General features: G+C 41.8%; 1 protein-coding gene across 3 annotated transcripts; it reads right to left on the reverse strand.

Annotated features, from left to right (window-relative positions):
• Window positions 1-1,677: 1,677 nt before the first annotated feature.
• fgf13b (fibroblast growth factor 13b) lies at window positions 1,678-20,776 on the reverse strand. Of its 3 annotated transcripts, none has more exons than XM_023429446.2 (5): window positions 20,603-20,776; window positions 9,821-9,931; window positions 7,157-7,260; window positions 5,656-5,854; window positions 1,678-3,130 (listed from the first exon to the last, which is right to left on the reverse strand). In XM_023429446.2, exons 1-5 carry the CDS (start codon window positions 20,649-20,651, stop codon window positions 2,991-2,993), a joined length of 603 nt encoding a protein of 200 aa, XP_023285214.1. In that variant the 5' UTR covers window positions 20,652-20,776; the 3' UTR covers window positions 1,678-2,990. The 3 variants fall into 3 exon arrangements, with proteins under 3 accessions (XP_023285214.1, XP_023285215.1, XP_023285213.1); XM_023429447.2 differs by lacking the exon at window positions 20,603-20,776 and adding an exon at window positions 14,577-14,835; XM_023429445.2 differs by lacking the exon at window positions 20,603-20,776 and adding an exon at window positions 10,459-11,236.
• Between the last annotated feature and the right edge of the window lie 891 nt (window positions 20,777-21,667).

Below are 21,667 nucleotides of genomic sequence, written 5' to 3' on the forward strand. Positions count from 1 at the left end.
CATGTTCCTGCACTTGGTGAAACAATGTGGCCAAATTCTTTACTTTTGCATTTAATGTACAAAACAATACAATACAACAATACAATAATACAATAATAATATAGCAGCAAGCACCTATTTTCTATGCAAAGATATAGTGGAGTAATGGCATCCCGAGCAGAGTACGAAGTCACACACCTGTGTGTGCTGTAATCTGAGTTTGTCTGTGCTTTGTTTTGGTATGCTAGCGCGTGCATGTCAGTACGTGCTCATGTGCGTGTTAGTGCTCGTGAGTCCCTCCTGTTAAACAGTTGAACCTCCCCCTTTATAAACACACAGGAACCGCCCACAGGTGAGATGGCACAGTGCAGGTTCAGGTGCAAAGCACCTTCCTCTCTCGAAGAAACTTTATTTGGCTGAGAAGGCCTCTGACAAAGACAGAGAGTCAGTCATGGGGATAACCTGTTCATGTCTCGGTTGCCTGCTAGACGTCAAAACATCCATAAAGTTTTACCCGGCCTCATCAGCGTGTCTGTATCCCAGCTGATCAGTCCCAGGCTGAGTGTCTCACATAGTCCTACCATCTAGAGGAAAACCCTACCAGCGGCTAAAGGCTCCAGATTGACTCAGAACCGGCTTCTTCTCCTCCATGTGTAAGTAACTTGATGGCTACATAATGTTACATGTCTGTTTTTATTGATGACGGCCACAGGAGGCAAGATAACAGTAGCTAACTTGCCGTTTTCCATATTATGAATTTGTTCAGCAAACGTTGCTATCGCTAGCTGACTAAATGCTAACATTGCTGTGGAGCATATCTCAGCAATGCTAGCCTGGACTGATGGTTGTGGTTAGGTGTTTTATTGTTGGCTCACGTGCAGACAAGGTAACTTAATTAAATTGTGCTTCTTGTTGTGGGTTTAGTGGATACTTTCACTGAGATCTGTAGCATCTTTCTGACGGACAACGTGACGGTGTGTGGCCGACAAGCATTTGTTTTGGTCTGAGCTGCTGGTGGTCTAGTGCAACATCTAGTGCCAGTGTCGATCTCAGAAACTTTTTAAGTAGTTTTACTGAGAGGAAATTATTACACAAGCTACAAAAAACTGAATAATGTCTTTGTTTTCTTTGATTTTCCTACAGCTGCGTCAGCACCATCACAATTATATTTAATATTTTCCAGCTGTGAGCAACTTCCCCATTTCCTTTTGTATAGTGCGTAGTCTCCTGTGGTGCACTGTGAGAGAATAGCGTCCATCAACAGTACCCTAACAAATGAAGTGTTTTTGTTATGAGTTTTTTGAGTATACCTTTCCAGTGTAAACACACTGAAATAAAACAAAGCACACAAGTTCTGCTACATGATCAGTCATGTTACAATGAAAGCTGATGGGGGGGGGGGGTCTCACACATCCCTAGTGGTGTTCCCAAGTTCTGAAATATCTCTTTCTGAAATTTCTGTCTCTTCCCAATACAACTGAGATGGGTGGAATTTCAGTGTCATCACATTTTAGCTGGAGATGAGTATGATAATATGTTGGTTGTAATTTGTGTGAACTGACCCCCCTGAACATGGAGCAGTTTTCTTTTAAATTATAACATTAACGATGATTTGGAACTCTAATGTTTCAGAGTCGAAGCATTTCAACATACAACGTGTTTTTAAATGGATTCAATTTACGGAATAAGACAAGACAATTGTTTCACTTCTTTAGAAAGAGTTTATTTAGTGCATTTCTAGTTTGTCCACAGCAGGAACCAAAATATTAAGTTAATCTGTGCTCCTATTGGTTAACCAAAGTTCTGGTCCAACACCATTGGTCCACTCATGTTCTGGTGCAATACTATTGGTCCAGTAGTGTTCTAACACCCTCACATTGGTTCACTAGTGTTGTGGTATGACACTATTGGCTCACTAGTGTTCTCTTTTGGTCAGGAACACATAAGACCAGAAAAAAAGGACCTTCAGCATGCTGCTACTGAGCAGAGGTCCACAAGCTTCCATGCAACAACAAACAAACAAACAGCAAGGGACAACAACAACAAACGGAAAGATAAACAACAGCATTGCTTGTAAGAAGTAAGCATGGAAGCATATACAGTAAACCTTATTTTAACCTGCTAAAGCCCTCAGGAGGTTTGTCTGATATACAACAGATCTTAAAAAGGTAAAATCCCCCCCCCCAGACGTGTGCGCACACACTCGGTCTCACTTGCCCACACACACAACACACCTACTGCAAGCACAGCATGTACTTGACCACACACACGTACGCACACACACGCACGCACACCCACACACACGCACGCACGCACGCACGCACGCACACACACACACACACACACAGACGCACCTGCATGCAAACAAATGATCAGTCCTCATAAGTGTACAAGGAATACGTTCGTCATTTTTAAAAATATGACTTAACCCCATGAGCTCTGTGTAAACATAGCGTACGGTAGAATAGATAAGACGTTCCTCCTTCCTTTGTCGCTCTGTAACTTTCTTGCCACTTGCCTTTTTCATAGCACATACCATAGTTAGTTAATACTTGTACTCTTTGGTTCTCTGTAACAGTCTGTTTATAGGACTGTGTGACTGACTGACTGACTTTCTCTATCCTTCCTTTCTTTCTCTCCCTCCCTTGTTCTATCTGGGTATGATACAGCAGGAAGAGTAGTCAAGGGAAGAGATTCACAGGTCCTGTCCCTCTGCAGACCAGAGCAGCAGAGGCAGATGGATTGATTGTCCTTGATTTATTTACATCACAGTCAGTCACAGTGGGCTCCGTGAAGTGGAAGAACACATTCCTGTTCTCCTTCATTTTCTCCTTGCCTCCTCCTACCCCTCACCAGCCTGATGTGTGGGCATGTCGGCCTGAGATCTGTGCGTGTGTGTGTGTGTGTGTTCATGTGCATGTGTTCGTGCGTGCTTGTGTATATGTGTGTGTTTGTGTGTGTGTGTGTGTGTGTGTGTGTGTGTGTGTGTGTGTGTGTGAGGGGTGGTGGGGCTAGGATAAGTCATTGTTGCTTGGCGTCTTCCCTCCGCCGTTAAGTAGGGCCGAAGCGCTGCGACTCTTGGTCGGCGTGCCGCTACCTGACCGTGAGAGTTCTGTCAGGTCATGGAGGGAGGGCTCCCTGTACATGGCCACTACACACACACACACACACACACACACACACACACACACACACACACACACACACACACAAGGAGAATCATTAATTCAACTATTGGTACTTGTCTGAGTGACTCACTCAGGTTTTGTTTATGCACAGTCTTCTTCAGTAAGTTCAGAACATTTAGTTCTCGTGCATGCAGATAACTTTATGCCAACTCTATAATTAATTCTGGTTTTAAATCCTGATTTGATTCTCAGAGGGGAATTCCTACAAAGCTAAGTTTGCAGGTGTAATATAATGCTACATAAAACATGGAACAATGAAGATTTCTAGTCATTAATGAACATACAATTAATGAACAATTATAAACAAATTCATAGTTTCAGACATATCCTCAGTTGCCTATTGACGCACCCAGCAGAAACAACATCAGCATTCATTTGGTGATCTGATGAGTCCTAACTCCAATATCCACTCTCTTTCTAGCTCTGTTTTGTTCTCCACTAATTCCTGCAGAAATACAGTATATCTGGCTCTTAAACTGCTAAATGTTCACTAACTGTATGTCTGCCGCTAGGCAGGTAATGTACAGTGGGGTTTTTTTCACACTGTCTCACTTTATGCTGAAATATTTATTTGATTACCATGTTTCAGGCTGTCTGACCTTCATCATGTATATATGGGCTGCATCACAACACATCCACATAGTATAGGGTAGACCGAAATGTTGTAATCAAATAAATATTTCAGCAGGGAGCGAGACAGTGTGCGGGAGTTCTTCTCATTGTTTTCAAGTTGCACTGAGAACACCTGCCTGCTGCGGCTGGCAGTGGTGAGATTAATTCAAGTATCAGAAAAGTAAAACGATGAGCTGAAAGGCACTAAAAGCCTCTGTGAAAGCTCTGAGTCCAATGATAACTCTCTGTGGATTCATCACTATGATCCACCCCTTTCACCTACAAGTAGTAATATGATCTATTGTTATTATAGAAATATTGATTATACTGATATAGAAATACTCTGTGCATTTACATTTTAATGTGTACTTTCTTGCATTTACATCATGTCTTTAATAAGCGCTCTCATCTCTGTCTGGAACTCTGTACTGGTGCCGTCTAAGCCAGGTCTCCCTCGGATAACATCACATAAAATCCTTTTATATTCATCTGTAAATGATGAGTTCACGAAACAGAGAGTGGGCGGGTGGTGGGCTGTAAGTTATTGCACCAAGCTGGACATTTCCCATAAATGTAATTGAGTTTTGAGTAATTAGCTCTCAGAGACATGAATGAGTGCATTCTCACAAACATGAAAAAGTCTAGCTCTATACCTTCATAAAACATCAAGTGCCATCTATTTTGAACATATGTTTATGCATACAACATGTGGCATACAGGAACAGGAATGACATTGTCTCATGATCCCACTATTTTTTCACTTGGGCACAAAAAAGTAATTACAGGCCCTGTAAACCTTTTTCTCAATTAGTTTCTTACTTTATAACACATATAGTTATAATGTGTGTGTGTGTGTGTATATATATATATATATATATATATATATATATATATATATATATATATATATATATATATATATGTAGTTGTAATTTCAGTTATTTTACTGAAGACATTGCAGTATTTGTTTGTGACTATCTGGTTTGATTGTATTTCATATTTTCCTGGCACCAATGAGACTTAAGCGAAATAAGAGTTGCCGTCTGATGACAATAGGGGGTTGTTTGCTTATGAAACACACCTAAAGAGTCGTGATGAAGCAGATTAGTTTTTGAATGTTCAGACTATTAAATAACAATTACCGGTGTTTTTCCTCCAGTTGACTTTGATTGTTTGTTATTTACTCATGAATATTTAAAGATCTCATCCAGACATGTTTAAAAGATCCTGAAAACATATTTCCTCAATCAGCTTCCTGTTATGAATGATGAAATCCTATGAATGCACAATTTTCAAACAAAGTGCGAACAGTTTTGGGTATTTTACATAACATTTTCATTATTTATTTATTTATTTATTTTTCCCTTTTATTTTCTTTTTTTAAACTTTATTTCTTTGTATTTATTCTTTATTTCTTTTGTCTATACTTCTCTCTCTGGTTTGTGACAGGCCTCAGTTGGAAAAATAAGATGTCACATACTTTCATGGACCAATCAGAACCTGATTGTTAACTCTGTTAACTCTCTGAAGTTAGCATGCTAACCAGCTAGCCCCAGTCCAGCCGGATCATCTTCACTTTCCTATACTGAGACACTGTAGTCTCCAGTCTTCCCTGAGAAAGTAGTGCTTATACCCTCTTGTATTGTGAACACAACTGTGGCTGAGTCTCTTGGCAAGACGGGTAAGTAAATAGCTGTTAATGCTAACGTTGGCTATGTATGTATCAACAGCAAAACCCAGAAAAAGCTCCTTTTTTAAGTTTTTTAATACAGATACTTTTTCAGGGAAAAAAAGGCCACGTCAGTTTAACTATAGCCTGCCTCATGTCGAGAGTTTTAGTACTGGTTGTACTAGTACTGGTAAAGTGCAGTCCTACCTTTGAGCGGTTTCGGTATGAAGTGTGCAGCGGCCTTGTTCTTCTTGACGTGGTTCCCCTTCATGATTCCACCCTCCTTGTTGAGTCCCAGGTACCAGGCCCGGCCCGATGCCTGCTGCCGGTACAGCATGGAGGAGTAGGTGACGTAGTAGTTCTCAAACACTGACTCCTTGAACTTACACTCTGGGGTAAAATGTTCCTGGGGGAAAAATGTGACAGACATATTAGAATAAATCATGAAAGAAAGAACACAAGGAGATGATTAAGTAGACATGGAGGGGGGGAAGAGATGGAGCAGAGTCATAGAAGGTATGAGTTTGTAATGACAACTTCATTAAAAAGTGTTCAGTCATTCCTTCTTCATATCGCCTTCAGTGTGTTCATCCATCAGTTGGTCCGCTCTTTGAATCATTATCTCGGCCAGGCTGTAGTCTCCAAGAACAAACTGCACCAACTTAGGACAGCTGACATTTGCATTTCCTTATTCATCCATCTCCATGGCAACCAGCTACTCCCTTGAATACCAACCAGCCCACTGAGAGAAAGATGGTGCCCAGGTTGCCGGGGGAGACGGAAAGATACAGATAGAGTGATTTTTCTCTGTGTAGGCCATTAATCTTGAAATTTTGATTAAGATTTGTGTATGTCTGATCTTCCAATCGACTTGGTAGGAGCAGACAAACTATTGTGGTTTGTGTGTATAAATCTATAAATATGTTTTGTGTGTTTCTTTTCTGCGTTTAATATCAGGTGAGAAGATGAAACAAGTGATATCAGTATTATGACTGAAACCAGGACAAGCCAAAACATCCAGGACTGGACATGATGGGCCAGATATTGTGGTGGTGTACGTGCCTGCACAGGCGTAGCAGCATGACTGTAATTACATCGAGGTGCGTTTCATTTTTCTATTTCCTCTTTGTTAGTTTTCATCTTTTGGTCTCGCAGTCTTGTTTAGATTGCTGGAGGTGTGTGTGTGTGTTTTGTTTTTTGTTTTTTTATATTCTTTTTTGTTATTGCATCAACACCACCCACCATAACTCAAGAGCTAAAGTCAGGCACTTAATGCAATGCACTGCAGCCAACACTGGCTCCTGACCTGTCTGAGAAAATATATGCACAGTGGAGATATATGTGTAAATCGAGTTGGGAAAGGCATGAAAACAAATTTCAGGAGCCTTGTGAAAATGGACACAAAGAAATCCTCCTATCAAAGAATGACTGAAGGGAGATAAACAAAAGGAGGCTGGAGGATGATCTGAAATCAATCCTGAGAAGCCACAATATCAGTAGCAGATAAGGGAGGCTCAGACACTGGATTATAACACCCAATGGCAGCTGACTCACAAGGCAACACTGTAGTTAAAGTATCGATGTAATGATGGGATGAAAACAGACTGGTCACACTGAAAGCTGCTGTTTCATTACTCAACCCATCGTGATGATGATGATGTTGATGATGATGATGATAATGGTGGTGTGTGAATGTGTCGTGACCTACAGAGGTGTAGAGAAAGCCTTCGTTGTTCATTGCCAAGTAGAGTTTGGTCTGCACGCCCTGGATGGCCACCACACGAAGCCCCACCGGGATCAGGTTGAACACAGCTATGTGTGCACATACACACCCACACAAACGCACACACAAATACACAAAGCAAACAAACCAGCCCTCACACAGGGAAACGGAGAGAAAAAGACTCATCAATAACAATGTTGTGTCCAGTATGATGAGACATCCATTTTGCCACAGCGATGCAATTTTCAGTCTGGCGCTAAGGCTACTGTATTACACTAATGATTGAGCTGATTGTAGCCTGGTATAGCACAGGGATGAAAGGGGCAAGAATTATCAAAGGGCACACAGCAAAGCAAGGTTTGGTAAACATTTAGTAGTGCAAGACCATGTTTCAACAGAAAAGCCACCAGACCAGAAGAACCAGAGTCAAAGATTACCGATATTTCTACTACCATAGACATGAAAATGGTCCTACCAGGGCCACAACAGTCATTGTCATTATCAGCTTTTTTTTCTATTAAAAGATCAATCATTTAGTCTAAAAAAAAATGTCAGAAGGTCCTGAAAAATGTCCTTGTTTGACCATATTCAGTGACATATTCAGTGACAGGCTACAGTATAGATCTTGCATTTAAGTGGCTGAAACCAGAGACTCTTTGACAGTTTGATTGGTAAATGACTTCAACAATGATCAAAATTGCTCTTGACTCAATTTCTGTCAGACGACTAACCAACAAACTGATCAACTTGCAATTAATTTCAGCGCTCAATCCTGCTTTTGAACATGTATAGTAGGGATGGCTTGGGCTCCACAATCTTAATACATTACCGAAGGCGTAGGTTTGGTGGGGACACAAAAAATCTGAAGTTCTTAAAAATACATTAATTAATTAATTAATTAATTAATTAATTAACCCTACTTAAAATCCCATTTAGTTTTTGTTGATGGAGCTTCCTGTAGTTTTGCAGCCCTGAGTAGTGCCTGCAGACTTTCTCTCAGCTGGAGGTAAAAATTATGCCTATTAAGGAGTTGGGCAGTAGCCGGTATGTCGCCTGAGAGGAGGAACCCAGGGCAAAATAAAGTCCATGGTTAAAATTAATGGCGATTCTCTCTCTCTCTCTCTTAGCACTTTTCTTTCATCTGTATTTTAACAGCTAGACAGTAAGAAGATGTTTAGAGAGATTTAAGTGAGTAAAATCTAAATGACACCACAAAAGGATTTTGGAAAGTCAGGGTGCCATGTCCCCCTGATCCCTACGCCCTTGTACATTACAGTGAATATAACATTAAAGCAGACTGTCAGATTTAATTTAAGAGTATTTCCAGACATGATGGATGAACAGATAAAGGATCCACAGTGACAAAAGCATATGAATAGATTATAGGCTTCATCATATACACATTTTTAGTGTGCAGTGAAAAAACTGATACTATATCAAAATTTTCACTTTTGTTGTTGTTGTTTTCGCTCGGTGGTTTGCACTCAGTAACTCAAGCCAGAAAGTTATTTATATGTTTCAACAGTAAAAGCTCTGTAGCACGGACATAATTATTCCAGGCAGTTTGATGAGTCAAGCCCTTGTTTAATTATACTCATTTAGCCAAACATTTCCTTAGTAATGACTGTGGTTATATGGAGACATAAATTACATGGATTATCCATTCAAACCCAGTATCCATGTGGGACTTCACGTGAGTAGGCGTTTACATGATGTATACACCATGTAATCATCTAATTAAAGAACATGCTTCCTTTGCAGCCATGTCTTTCTCCTTGTGCACAACAGTTGGTGGCCCGAAAAGAAGCAGAGATTAATGCGTGACTCTGGCAACACCAAGTGTGCGCGAGAAAGAGAGATTAATGTCTGAGCCACAACAACACGATTGAATTAGCCGTATCAATCACACATTGTAGCCCGTGTGTGTTTGTGTGCGTGAGAAAGAGGGAGACGGAGATAGACCAGGCAAAAGGGAATTTGTTCACTGGCGCAGGTCAACCTATTTCACAGATTTGAACATTGCACTGTAAGCTCTTTTGTAGTTGTACCTGGTAGTAGTCTCAAACTGCACTATGAGCAGTTCCTTTATCTTCCTTTACTTTATAAGCTCTAAAGATCTCAGACTGAGGCACTAACACGTATAAGTTGAAATGCTGCTTTATTTTTGTTAGGGTCGGAGTAACACACATTTGTCTTTCCATTTATGTTAACTTAAGTTCTGTAAAGCTGATTTTAGAGTGGAAACGATGAAATGATTAATCAGTTGCTCAACTGAAAATTAACTAGTATTGATTAATTGTTTCAGTAATTTTTCCAAGCGAAAATACCAAACACATAAGTTCCATTTTCTTAAATGCAATCATTTGATCTTTTCTATGTCATATGAGAGGTAACTGAATCGTTTTGGACTGCTGGTCGGATAAAAAAACAATTTTAAGATTTCATCTTGGCCTCTGGGGTATCTGCATTTTTTTTCCCACTGTTTTTGGACACTATAGCCAAAATGATTAATCAAGAAAATAACTGGCAGGTTAATTGATAATGAAAATAACTGTTAGTTACAGGACAAGCTGAAAGAAGGCACATGTAGGAATTCGAAACATTTGGATGGCGAGTAGCCTTTTCTGTACATCCAAAGGACAGGCTTACCATAGGTGCTGTCCTCATCCTTGGTTCCATCAATGGTTCCATCAGGCTGCATCTGCAGCTGGAAGCCCTGGCGACTGGAAAGTCTGGTCACAATGCCCTTTAACTGGGGCTCTGAGAGGAGAGGAGAGGAGAGGAGTCACATTAACTGCATTCATTCCTTATTACTGTCATGTGCGCGCATGTATCAAATCCAGCAGTCTGCAGGAAGCCGGAAGTTTTAGAGGAGGAGAGGCTGTTTATATTTCCAAGGGCTGGGCCTTCAGGGCCCAATATCAGTCTCTGACCCCTGTACAGAGTGGCGCACATAAAAATTTAATAATAATTGACAGATGTTACATGACGAATGGAGCAGCTCAAGCTTAAATTTGGATCTTATTTTTCTGAGATCTCAGCAGTTATCACAGATACAAGCTGCCACAACACTTTGCTGCAGGACAATGCAAAGTTATTTACATGTGATGTTTGTGGGGTCATCCGACACGATTAATTCTCGTGCCACTGCTAGGAGACTATGATGAAGTGATGGGGGACCAGAGAAAATGGTGTTGGTTGGTGGTGATGATGGTAATGTGGTGAAGATGGTTGAGGTGGTGGTATAGCCCATGTCTCTGAGACTTTCCTGTCCCCCACCCTCAGACCTGGTGGTCGCCTTCTCTTCCGTTTCTTCCTCGATCCAAACAATTTGACACGCGAGAACACATTCAGCTTGCTCGGCTTCTCGTTTGTGCCTTTGCTGTTGCTCGGGCTGCCGCTGCCGCGGCAAGCGTTCGCCTTCTCCCGCTCCCTCGCCTGCCGCTTCTGGCGGATCAGGGAGCTGGCGATAGCCGCTGCCCGGGACATGTTCCCCCGGTGGAGTGAAACAAGGCTGTGCGTCCCGGTTGGAAGGAGAGTTCGCGGATAAGGCGATGGGGGTGTGGGGTGCGGGGAGGGGGTCTACACCACCCACGGCTCAGTTCGCATCACACACCGGCCGCTGCAGTCTCGCAGATATCCGTGTTTTTAAAAAGCGTCCAGAATCCTCCATCCGTGCGTCCGGGCGCTTCATGGAAGTCGTTCAAACAAATCCAGTAATGTGCCACAGAGTGAGCGTTAACGACGCCGCCTCACATCCCCCAAGGGGTCGGAGTGGCAAAAGCTGTCTGCCCCCCTCGCCCCCTCCCCCCTCCAAGGTGCTTCTTCTGGCTGTCCCGAGAGAGCGTGCAGGATGAAGAGGGTGTGCGCGAGGCTCCGGTCCGGGTCCAAGTGGCGAATCAACAGCTTAAGAGCTGGTGCGAACGACACCGGCGGTTGATGTCGATGATGACTGCAGCTGCTGCTTCCTCCTCTTCTGCTGCTGCTGCTGCTGCTGCTCTGCACCGCTCCCCCGGCGATGCTCCGCTCCTCGACGCTGTCCGTGACAGAAATGCAGCAACCGGAATGTTTGTCAATGAAACAGCTCGGGGCTGGTTCAGTGGGAGAGGGATCATGATGCAGCCGTGCCGTTCATAAAACTGCTGCAGCCCTGCCCGCCCCGAGGAAGACGAACGAGGAGGGGGGGTTGGAGAGGATGTGTGTATGTGTGCGCGTGTTATCTGTGTGTGTGTGTGTGTGTGTGTGTGTGTGTGTGTGTGTGTGTGTGTGTGTGTGTGTGTGTGTGTCTGGTGTGGGGAGGGGGTCGGAGATGAAGGAGGTTTGGGCAGCTCTTTCTCTTAGGGCACCTGTAGCCCTGAACCCCACGTGGCATGATATTTACATGTTACACTGAACAGTGATGTGTGATAGGCAGTGAGATTGAGAGGGGGGGAAGAGAGGAGGGGGGAGGGAGGGAGGCGGTGTAATATAGGAGGAGTGAGGAAAATGAACAGCGAAATAAGAGGGATAGAGGAGACAGACAGGTGAATGAATGAGAGGAGGAATAATGGAAAAGGGGGGCGGAAGAGAGAAAATGAGAGGCTGTGTGAGAGAGAGAAAGAGGGAGGGAGAGAGAGCTTGTAGCAAATACACAACCTGAAAATGGACTGGGAAAAGAGGGATGAATGCAGAGAGAAGGAAAAAATGAACTGGCAAAAGAATGGGAGGCGTTAAGAGTGAAAGGGAGGGCGAGAGAGTGAGAGAGAGCGAGGACTGGAGAAGGAGAGAAATATAGACAGAGGGAGGCAAAGGGAATGTTTAATATGTGAGGAGGCATAAGGAAAAAGGTAAAACAAGTGAAGGAGGAATATTAGAAGAGAGAGAGACCTGGTGAATGTGTTTGTGAGAAAGTGGAGGCAGAAAGGAGGGGCTCTCATCTTGTTTTGGTGCAGAGGTTCACCACTGCTGAAAGGCTGCAGCGTGCAAGGAGGAGGTGAATATCAGAGACAGCACTTCAGTCTGGATGAGCCATGTCGTTTTCCAGATGTTCCCTCTGCATTCGCACCAGAGCAGAGGCACACGCATACGGCAGCAATCAGCCACTTCAGGCATGTCGTCTGGCCACAGGCAGCCCCCACAGGAGAACAGATGCACAGCTGTCAGTGCCAAATGCAGCTGCAACGGCGCATGGCAACTGCAGCTCCCAACTGGTGTCTACAGAGGAAGACGAGGCGGCGGACAGATAGACGACTGCCTCACAGCTGAAGTCGACCTGTGGCACCTGGCGCCGAACAGCGGGCAAGGGCCAATGCGTGCTGTTCGCCAGTGGAAAAGGTAGTGGAAATCGATAGCTGGAGAGCAAGAGGATGTGGTGAGCAGTAAATTACATGCGGAAGAGGAGGCAAACTCAGTATGCTGTAGCCCATTGTGAGAATAAGCCAATGAGCGGAGGAGAGAGTGATGGACTGTGGATAGACACTGAGGTCAGGACCTGGTCACTGAAGCGGAGCCTTTAGCCTGTCCTTGACTGAAGGAGCTGAAGTTACACCTATGGCCTTCTGCTTAGGTAAGACCCTTGTAAATGTACAGATAAATATAGTTTAGATGCAACTGTACAGTTCAACCCACATGCTATACATTCCCTGAGAGCGATGACACTTCAGCCATAAAGGGTTTCATAACCAATCTGTGACGCCATGTAAAACATAAAATTATAGAAGCAAACCTCTACAAGCGATGCAATAAAATGACTGAAAGCTTGGTCTAGTCCCTCATCTTTCATTTATGAGATCCCTGCTTTAAAACCCACACCACGTGCCCCTAAAAGCAAAAGCCACACAAACAAGAGCTGACAAAATGTCATGTAACAATACAAGCTGCGGGGTAAACAAACCGTGACAAACATAAATACAGCCACTTCTCGCCCTTTGAATTAAATCACCACGCTAACAAATGTAGATGTTACAGAAAACAAGTGAATCAATGACTGAATCAATAGAAAGATCATTACACAAATAAGCAACCAAACAACACAGGGGAGAACAAATTTGTTTCCTGGATTTACAATAAAAAACATCCTGAATAAGCAAAGTCTTTAGTCTAAATGTGTCAGACTGATGCACCTGTAGAAAGAAATGGGGGGGGGGGAAGGAATTTAACAGATAAATCTGGGCTGTTGCATCTTGTCTTTTCTATGTTTAAAAGCCAGTACACTTCTAAGGTTTGCTTGGAGTTCTGTAGCGTCACCTACAGGCAGGTTAGGAATTTGATACTTGAGAAGAGGGAATTAATAATGAAAACTACACTGCTGTATGTTTACAGCAAGCAACCCAGGGAGAGCTTTTATGTGTGTGATTGCCAGTCTGACCAGGAGCGCCAGTTAGAGTATAATCGGCCACGCTCGATAGGGACCCAGCAGCACGCGGCAGCAGCCTGTTTGACACTTTGCAGCAAACTGGGGAGGCCTTAGACCAGCATAAGTGAACAATGTGATACACTTTAACTAGGAATTTGTGTGTCCAGTAAAGTTCCTTGGATATCATGCACACACGTTTTTCCCTAATAACTTTGGGATATTTTGGTTCAGGTAGAAATTGAAAGTGAAAAAGTTATTTTGGTTGATCTTTATTTTCACAGAGTAAGAAACCACCCTGCAGGCTGACATGTATTCTGACAGTAAAGGGATTATTCCTAGTGCAAACTGCGGAGAATTTTGATTCAAGGTCTCTGAGGGCGTTTATGTGAACTTGGCTTAAAGCTAATTTTATTCATGCTTCCAAAATAAGACCGGAATTTTGTGTTATGTTAAATCCTTTAATATTTCAAAAGCTGGGGCTTTGTTCATCTATAATTTGCCCCGGGCCGTGGAGGACACTGATACAGTTCAAGATCAGGATTCAGTGGCTGCAATAGAATCACAGTCAGATCCTGAACCACGGGCTAATTCACTACAGGTGAATTGAAAAGGGGTTCAAGTCCCGGAGATAATCCGATAAAACAGTGTTTTCTTCGGACAGTTCTTTACAGAGACGGCTCAGCGGAGGGGCGCGTCCCGCTCTGCTTTCAGCACCACGGACAGAGCTGCACATTTTAACTGAGTTAAAACAGTTTGTACTCAAATTACAACAAAATGATCATGTTATTTAAAACACAAGTTTATAAAATTGTGAAACGGAGCATTTGAGAACATTTTAATGTCAAAACTAAATTCATTTATAAAATTAGCAAAAATCTCAGGAGAGTATTTTAGTAAAGTCCCTTTAGGAGAGTCTGTTGACTCCACTGTAATTTCATGCTTATCCCTTCTGCCCTATAATAACATTATACACAGATGCCAAGTTGTGTTGATACTCTCACACTTCATGTAAGAATTTTCTAACAGGATTACTGTAGGCTCATTGTGCGAGTTTGTTTCCTGTGGTCCTACCTGAGGTCGATCGGCGGAGGGGGAAACTCATGCTGTGCCCGTGGAGCTCCGGAGCCTTGTGCTCATGGCTTCTCGCTCTTACTTGATGTGCGCGGCTCAACGAAAAGAGGAGGAATTACCGAAGTTCAAACCAGCGAATTCTCCACGGCATTGAATCCATTAAGGCCGTGCACATGGCGTTGACGGGAGATCATTACAGAACATTAGAGGCCATTAAGCCGTTGGAACCGGTCATCAATGATTCATCTCGAGGCCCCGCTGATCTGGCACAATGAGAGAGAGAGAGGGAGGGAGCCAGCAGGCCGTTCTCAAATCCAAGGATCTATTAAGCTTTGTGTGTGTGTGTTTGCGTGTGTGTGTGTGTGAGAGAGAGAGAAGTTTGAAGTGAAACAACTGTAAATGGGATGCTAGTGGGCACACACACACACACACACACACACACACACACACACACACACACACACACACACACACACACATCTAAATTCTACTGTATTGTTGGGTCTCTCTGTTGACCTCCCAGTAACCCCTAACATTATCCAGGAACACTCCATGTTGCCATAAACTTTATCCAAAAACCTAAACATAACAAACAATAAGTTCTTTTTGCCAGATTTAATATTTTTATGTTTCTGTCTTCATGAAAACTTGTAACTGTGTCATAGTAGCTACTCTTTCGCCTTCATAACTCAGTTTGGTACTGCAACTAAGGATTATTTTCCTTATCAATTAAATCAATTAATCTCTCGATTTATGTCCCAGATTAACTGATTAATCACTTAGTCTATGAAATGTGAAAAAAGCATATCACAATCTAATAAATTCCAGGGTCTACATTATCAAAATGCATCTTTTCCACTACTGACGGTCTAAAAATAAAAGCATCCAATTTTTACAACTATGAAACAAGATGCCAATTATTTTTCTAGTCAACTGACTACTTGATTAATTGACTAATCATCTCGGCTCTAACACGGCAGGATGATGAAAGTCCGACCTCTGTAAAAGCTGAAACTTCACTTGGTGTTAAACTTTCTCCAAAGCTGCATTTTGTAATTCACGGAACTCACTGCCTCAGGCAAAGAAACAGAAAACACTAAGAAGCCATTTCAAGTAAAACAGAAAAAAAACTATACAACTGAGAGGAACAAGTAAAACCCCAGCAACACTGACTGAAAGAGATGAGGTTAAAGACTATCTCAAAAATAACCATTTTAAATATTATCACAAATTCACAACTGAGCAACCCGTAACGTCAGTCATCGTTTTGTTTCCTTCTCTACTACCAATTCATCCTGTGCAGCCAAACATTGTTCAAACCCATAAAACATTATTCAATTCAAGTAGAGATTACACACTTCCCTGTAGTATTATCACCCTCAACTAAAACTCTGGAAAAAGTGAAACGCAGTGAAAGGATCTATAAAAAAGACACACAGGATGCACACAAACACACAAAAATACACACATCTAATGGCTTTGCACTACATCTCTCATCTAGGTCTGTGGGCTAGCCTCAATGTGCGCCATCACAGCACATTATATAGTACCCACACCCCAGTGGAGGATTACACACAGACTCTCTATGGCCACCCATAGCTCTATATTATAAGACCATTACATTGTTATGATGTTACAGTACTTCCTGTGCAGCAGCCTGAAAAAAACACCCATATAATTACTGAGAGAACAGAAAAGTTTTACACAATGTAGAGTGTCTGTCGCTGCATATTCTGCAGTAAAATCAGTTGAAGGCACTGAAGCAGGATGTTGCTGGAGAATTACACACTCAGCAACTTGAAAAGTAAAGCTAATCGAGGAAGAAACATCAAAGGTATCTGAGAAAAACATCTTTGAAGTACATGTGCTTCTCATTTATATTTTCAAAATCTGTGAGATACTACAAAAGCAATCCTTCCAGAAACAATTTTATTGTTGTTTTTACCAACCTAATTGTATCATTATGTTATCACTTCCTGTGATCAGGAAGTAATTCTATTGGGTTGATTGGGTCACTGTTTGTGAGATTTCTTTCTTTCTTTCTTTCTTTCTTTCTTTCTTTCTTTCTTTCTTTCTTTCTTTGTCTCAACTGAGCTGAAGTACAATTTTAGCTTTGGACAAACACATAATGCCTCCCAAAATAGTTTTGTAGCCTTGGCTTGAAATAGCAAACCACTAAGATTCAAGCAGGTACGTTCTGGCAAAGGTTCCCACACCAAGAGCCTGGGCAGGTGGCCAGTTTCCAATCACTGTAATTCAAGAAAACCTCTGCAGCTGTTGTTTCCCTTCAGGTTTTTGTCATTCACTAACAGTGATTCAAATTATCAGCCACTAGATGGCACCATATTACCAGAGAGCATTTTGTAGAAAAAGGGAGGTTGCAGGAATGGTGATAGAGTGTGTGTGTGTGTGTGTGTGTGTGTGTGTGTGTGTGTGTGTGTGTGTGTGTGTGTGTGTACACGCGCACGCGCATACAGGGTTAAGTGGGCAACTGTAAACTGTGTTACCTTTTCTAATCGGTTTCATCTAGCAGACATCCCAAACTTATAAAAAGCAGCCACATATATATTTACATTATAAAATCATAGCAATGGAAAGAATGTTAAGTGACAGAACACAAAGGGTTGCACTGTGCCATCTCACCTGTGAGCAGTCTCTTAATAGAAGTGAGGATAGTCATCAGTGTAACAACAACGAACTCACATGCACTAACACATACATGCACGCACCTGTATTATTCTGTATTATTTACCATGTTCAGTATCTTAATTGAGCACATTAGCTTGCTAACATTTGTAAAAGAACACCATGCACAATGTACAGCTGCCGCTGATGGGAGTGTCATTAGTTTTACTGGTATAAACCAAAATAACCAAAACAAATTAAAACTTTGATCTAATGATGGCGGTATAACAATTAGGGGATCACCACAGTCTTTACAATTCATCCTTAGTGCTTGTCGTGCATTGCTGGACTATATGCTGAAACATTACATCAGTGTAAAGTCACATGTAGTTCACATGGGATAGGCCTTAATTGCTGCGCAACGTTGACCTCTGCTGCCATATTGCTGTGCCACAATCAGGGTTAATTAACAATACTGCCTCTGGTGATTCTCTCCTGCTTGTTATGAGTGCACGCACACATACACACACACATACATGCACACACACACGCACACACACACATACGCACACACACACAGGGACAAATGCTTATAATCCGCATTTATAAGCCTAACCTCTATAAGAACAAGATGTTAATGAGTTCTTGTTCTACCCAAACTTAATCCTGAAAACCACTATTATATTATACAGAACAGTACAAGGTGATGTGACGTATAACCCTGCTGATCTATCCGCCCGAGAGAGAGAGAGACTCATTACTGAAGATAATTTAGTCAAAAAGAACAAGAGACTTGACATCTTTCAGCATTTGTAAGAGCAAACATTTCTGACGCTGTTTGTTTCTGTTACTTTGCTGTGTGTCAATGAACAAGTTACTGACTCAGTCGATTAATTCAGCTCATAATGTGGCCTTGATAATTGCTCAATAACAGTTTTTTCCACTATTTTTTTCCACAATATAAATATAAACACCTAGACACTCGCACAAAGTAATGCAGAGCACTAGTCCTTCAACCGACACTGCTTTACTTAAAATGTTCAGTTTTAATGAGACAGGTTGTACTGGGCTGTATTAGGATGAAGAGTCTAATCATTGGTTAACCTCATTTAGGTGGTGGATACACTGTGTTGAATCAACAACCTGTGCCACTGTGTTAACTTTAATGACACATCATAAGACCATTTTTTATTACAGGCCTGTTGTATTGGACTCTATTACATTGTAGAGGGGTTATTATTGTTCTGGTCTCTCAGTGGATTTATCCACTTATAAACCACCCCTTGTTTATTGTCGTGGTTTTATTGCCTTTTCTGTTTATTGATGTGTTTGCTTTGTATCCTTTTAAAGGTGTTTTATGAGTAAAGGTTACCATGAATTAGGTTTATTACTATTCTGCTACCAGCAGTTGGTTTCAGTTCATTTTTCTTTGCAACAACCAACCAGCCGATCACGACTGGCACAGTTCTATGTAAGGGGCGATAACTGACGAGTTGTACAAAATCTGTCACAAACATTTGGCAAAATTTGGCATAAAAAAAAACCGCATCTTTCCATCCACTGCTGTTATGCAAATCTTGGGAGGTGGTTTGTCAGATTTAAACAGCTGGTGGCGCTAATTCTCGCTAATTCTTCTCAGGTGCCATTAAAACCATTGAAGAAGAAGAAGGTGCAGTAACATGCTCAAACCTTAAACCGTAAAAAACAAAGTAGAAAACTCTGTGTGTCATTTTATTATATTTGTTTCATGAATTAACGGTCTCATTTGCAGATCTTTTGTTTTTGTATTAAGGAAGCTTCAGTGGATGTTTAAGCCACATGCTTCATGTAGGCCATTATTTATTCACTAAGTCTGTTTCCATTGAAGACTTTGTTGCATTTTGTTGATACACCAGCTTTTCCAACATATGAAAACATTTTTTGCTATATTTCAAGACTTTTTCAAATTTCCAGTGTCACCTCTTAAGGTTTTATTTTTGTCCTAAGTTGGAAATGTGCATAAAAAAGATGGATTGAAACCCACCTGCTGTCTCTCTCTCTCTCTCTCCCTCACCTGTGGCTTCTCCACACCTCATTATTTTCTGTGTAGATTTGGTGGCATTTCCACTCCAATCACTGGTGATATTTTGTTTCCTCCTGGCATGAGGCACAATGTAACTAATGAAACAGACATATCTTTGTGAATCCAGTTTTCCTGTTACCAACAAACTTTTTTTTTTTTTTACAACAGATACAATACAAATTAATTCTGATGGCTTTCACATTTGTAATCACATTGGCTACTATAGCCTCACACCGACTCCAATACAAAACCGAAAGACCAAGCTCTGTCTTCAAACTTTATTGGATGCTGCACCTATACTCACATGAGGGTAGACTAACTGCATTGAATGAAACTCCTATTATCTGTCATAGTAATTGGTTTACGGAACACACCAATAGCTCAACTTGAGTTCATTCCAAAGGGGACTACCGATGTAGAAAGAAAGGCAACTCAGTGCTTGTGATTTTATGAATATTTTTAAACTTATCACACTGCACGTTTCTCTAGAATATATTTTGATGATTTCCTGCTGTATTTACTCTATAAACTGGCTGATCTGGACGATCTTACCTTCCACTGTTACAGTCTTACAAAGGCACAGTCTACTATCATGTGTTTGGAGCCTATTTTATTTTTATCTTCGTGTAACTGGAGGAGCTGTCATACGCGCTCATGTCGCTGCTCTTCAACACAAACCCGCCGCATGTCTCCGCTTATTTTTATGAATGGGTCCAGGTCTCATGTGGCTACGCGCTAGATTTATGCATGATCGCGCCCAGCTCGCGGGCAACTCCCTTTTTTGTCTCCATGGCAATGATAGTTTCCCAGTTTCCATTACGGTGTGTATCGCGCGTCGATTTTATTGCTGTCCTGAGGGGGAGAAAATGAATTTTGGTGCATGTGCGCTGCTGAAATGAGATCTGAGACCCTTCTGTGGTTGTGGGTGGGGGGTAACCACCTCATTAAATGATTTTACAAGACCAGCATATATTGGATCTTTCATTTTGACCACCAGGCAAGGGTTATGAATCTCCTCCCACATTTGTAATGAAGCTGTAAGCTGCAGGACCCGTAAAGATATGTCATTCTTTTTTTATGTGTTTACATCAGCATCATCTATAAATACATTTTTCCGGTGGGCTCCTTATAGCCTGCGGTTTGAAAAACAAGTCCAACAATATGTCAAAGTAATCTAGCTTCTCTGCCCTGCTGTATCCTGGAGTGTGGAGACAATGGGGATGAGTGGTCAGCATGCTGATGTCAGCATCATCGCAAAACCCTCTTCTGAGCTCATAATAAAGAAAAACAAAAACAGTGCGTAAGATTACGTGTCAGACTCTGGTTCATCATCACTCACCTTTGGCGGCATGGTCTTTATCCTCTTTGCCTTTCGTTTTTCCGCTCATGGATCACTGCTGCTGCTGCTGCTGCTGATGCTGCTGCTGCTTCTTGTTGGAATCAAACTTCAGGTGAGAGATGCAGGTTCACGGTTTTACTTTTTCATCCTCCTCTGGTGTGTGTTTTTTCCCCTTCACAGACACGCACGCGGCAGTAGCTAGAAGTCCAACTCTCGCCCTCTGTCCCTGTCCCTCTCTCTCTGTGTGTGTGTGTGTGTCCCTGCTTCTGCGTCTGAGCCCGATGAGCGTCTACATGTCACCATATACCAGCAGGAGCGCTCCCCGACGTGCACGCGCAGAAACTGCTTATTGAGAGACAAAGAAAGATTACATTAAAAAAAATGTGACCCTCTTTAACACACACTACAGATTAATTGCAGCTGAGGTAGCACGTTAAAACCCCTCCTTTTCTGAAAGGTTTACAAACTGTAATTAATAGTAATTCAATATAATAAATGGCGACTAAAGCTCCACAGTTCAGTTATAGATCATTAAGAACAAATGTGTTGCCAGGTTGTGTAAAATCCTCCTCCAGAGTTACTGTTTTTATTTTTCATTTATCTATTTTAGATAGCACTAAATTTATTAACAACCTTAACATTCACAACTGTAGACTACAATTTATATGTTTTATGATTACAGGTGACTGACTAATATTTGCTGATGGCTTATTGGAAAATGAGAAACTCATGACCCTTTATTAAAGACTTGTTAACATTTATAACTTCAGCTTTAATGGCTTATTGGAAAATGATAAAGATGTGACCTCCATGTCTCAAGTTATGGTCTAAATGTCGGACGGTAGTTCATTAATAACTGGTTTTTGGTTCAGCTGTCCCGCAGCCCTTTTCCAGTTCAGGGTTCTTCCCGACCAACCCTGCAACACAAAAGTCTTTCTTATTAATTTCTTACAATTGATCAAAAAGCATTATTGAATTAACTGTTAATAAAGCCATTATTATAGGTTACATAAATGGATTTTCCCTGGGGGGGGGTACAATAGTAGGATGCCCATTTTCGACTTT

The sequence above is a fragment of the Seriola lalandi genome, unplaced genomic scaffold, assembly GCF_002814215.2.
Source record: "Seriola lalandi dorsalis isolate HSWRI2012SDOR001 ecotype SW California unplaced genomic scaffold, Sedor1 jcf7180002054893, whole genome shotgun sequence".
Lineage (NCBI taxonomy): Eukaryota > Metazoa > Chordata > Actinopteri > Carangiformes > Carangidae > Seriola > Seriola lalandi.

Bases quoted from the DNA above. Each gene is read 5' to 3' on its own strand.
- fgf13b (XM_023429445.2), bottom strand. From the start codon at position 10,660: ATGTCCCGGGCAGCGGCTATCGCCAGCTCCCTGATCCGCCAGAAGCGG. The intron at 7,261-9,820 runs GTAAGCCTGTCC...GTGCACACATAG, and splicing joins GGATGAGGACAGCACCTATG to CTGTGTTCAACCTGATCCCG. The intron at 3,131-5,655 runs GTAGGACTGCAC...GTGTGTGTGTAG, and splicing joins CATACCGAAACCGCTCAAAG to TGGCCATGTACAGGGAGCCC.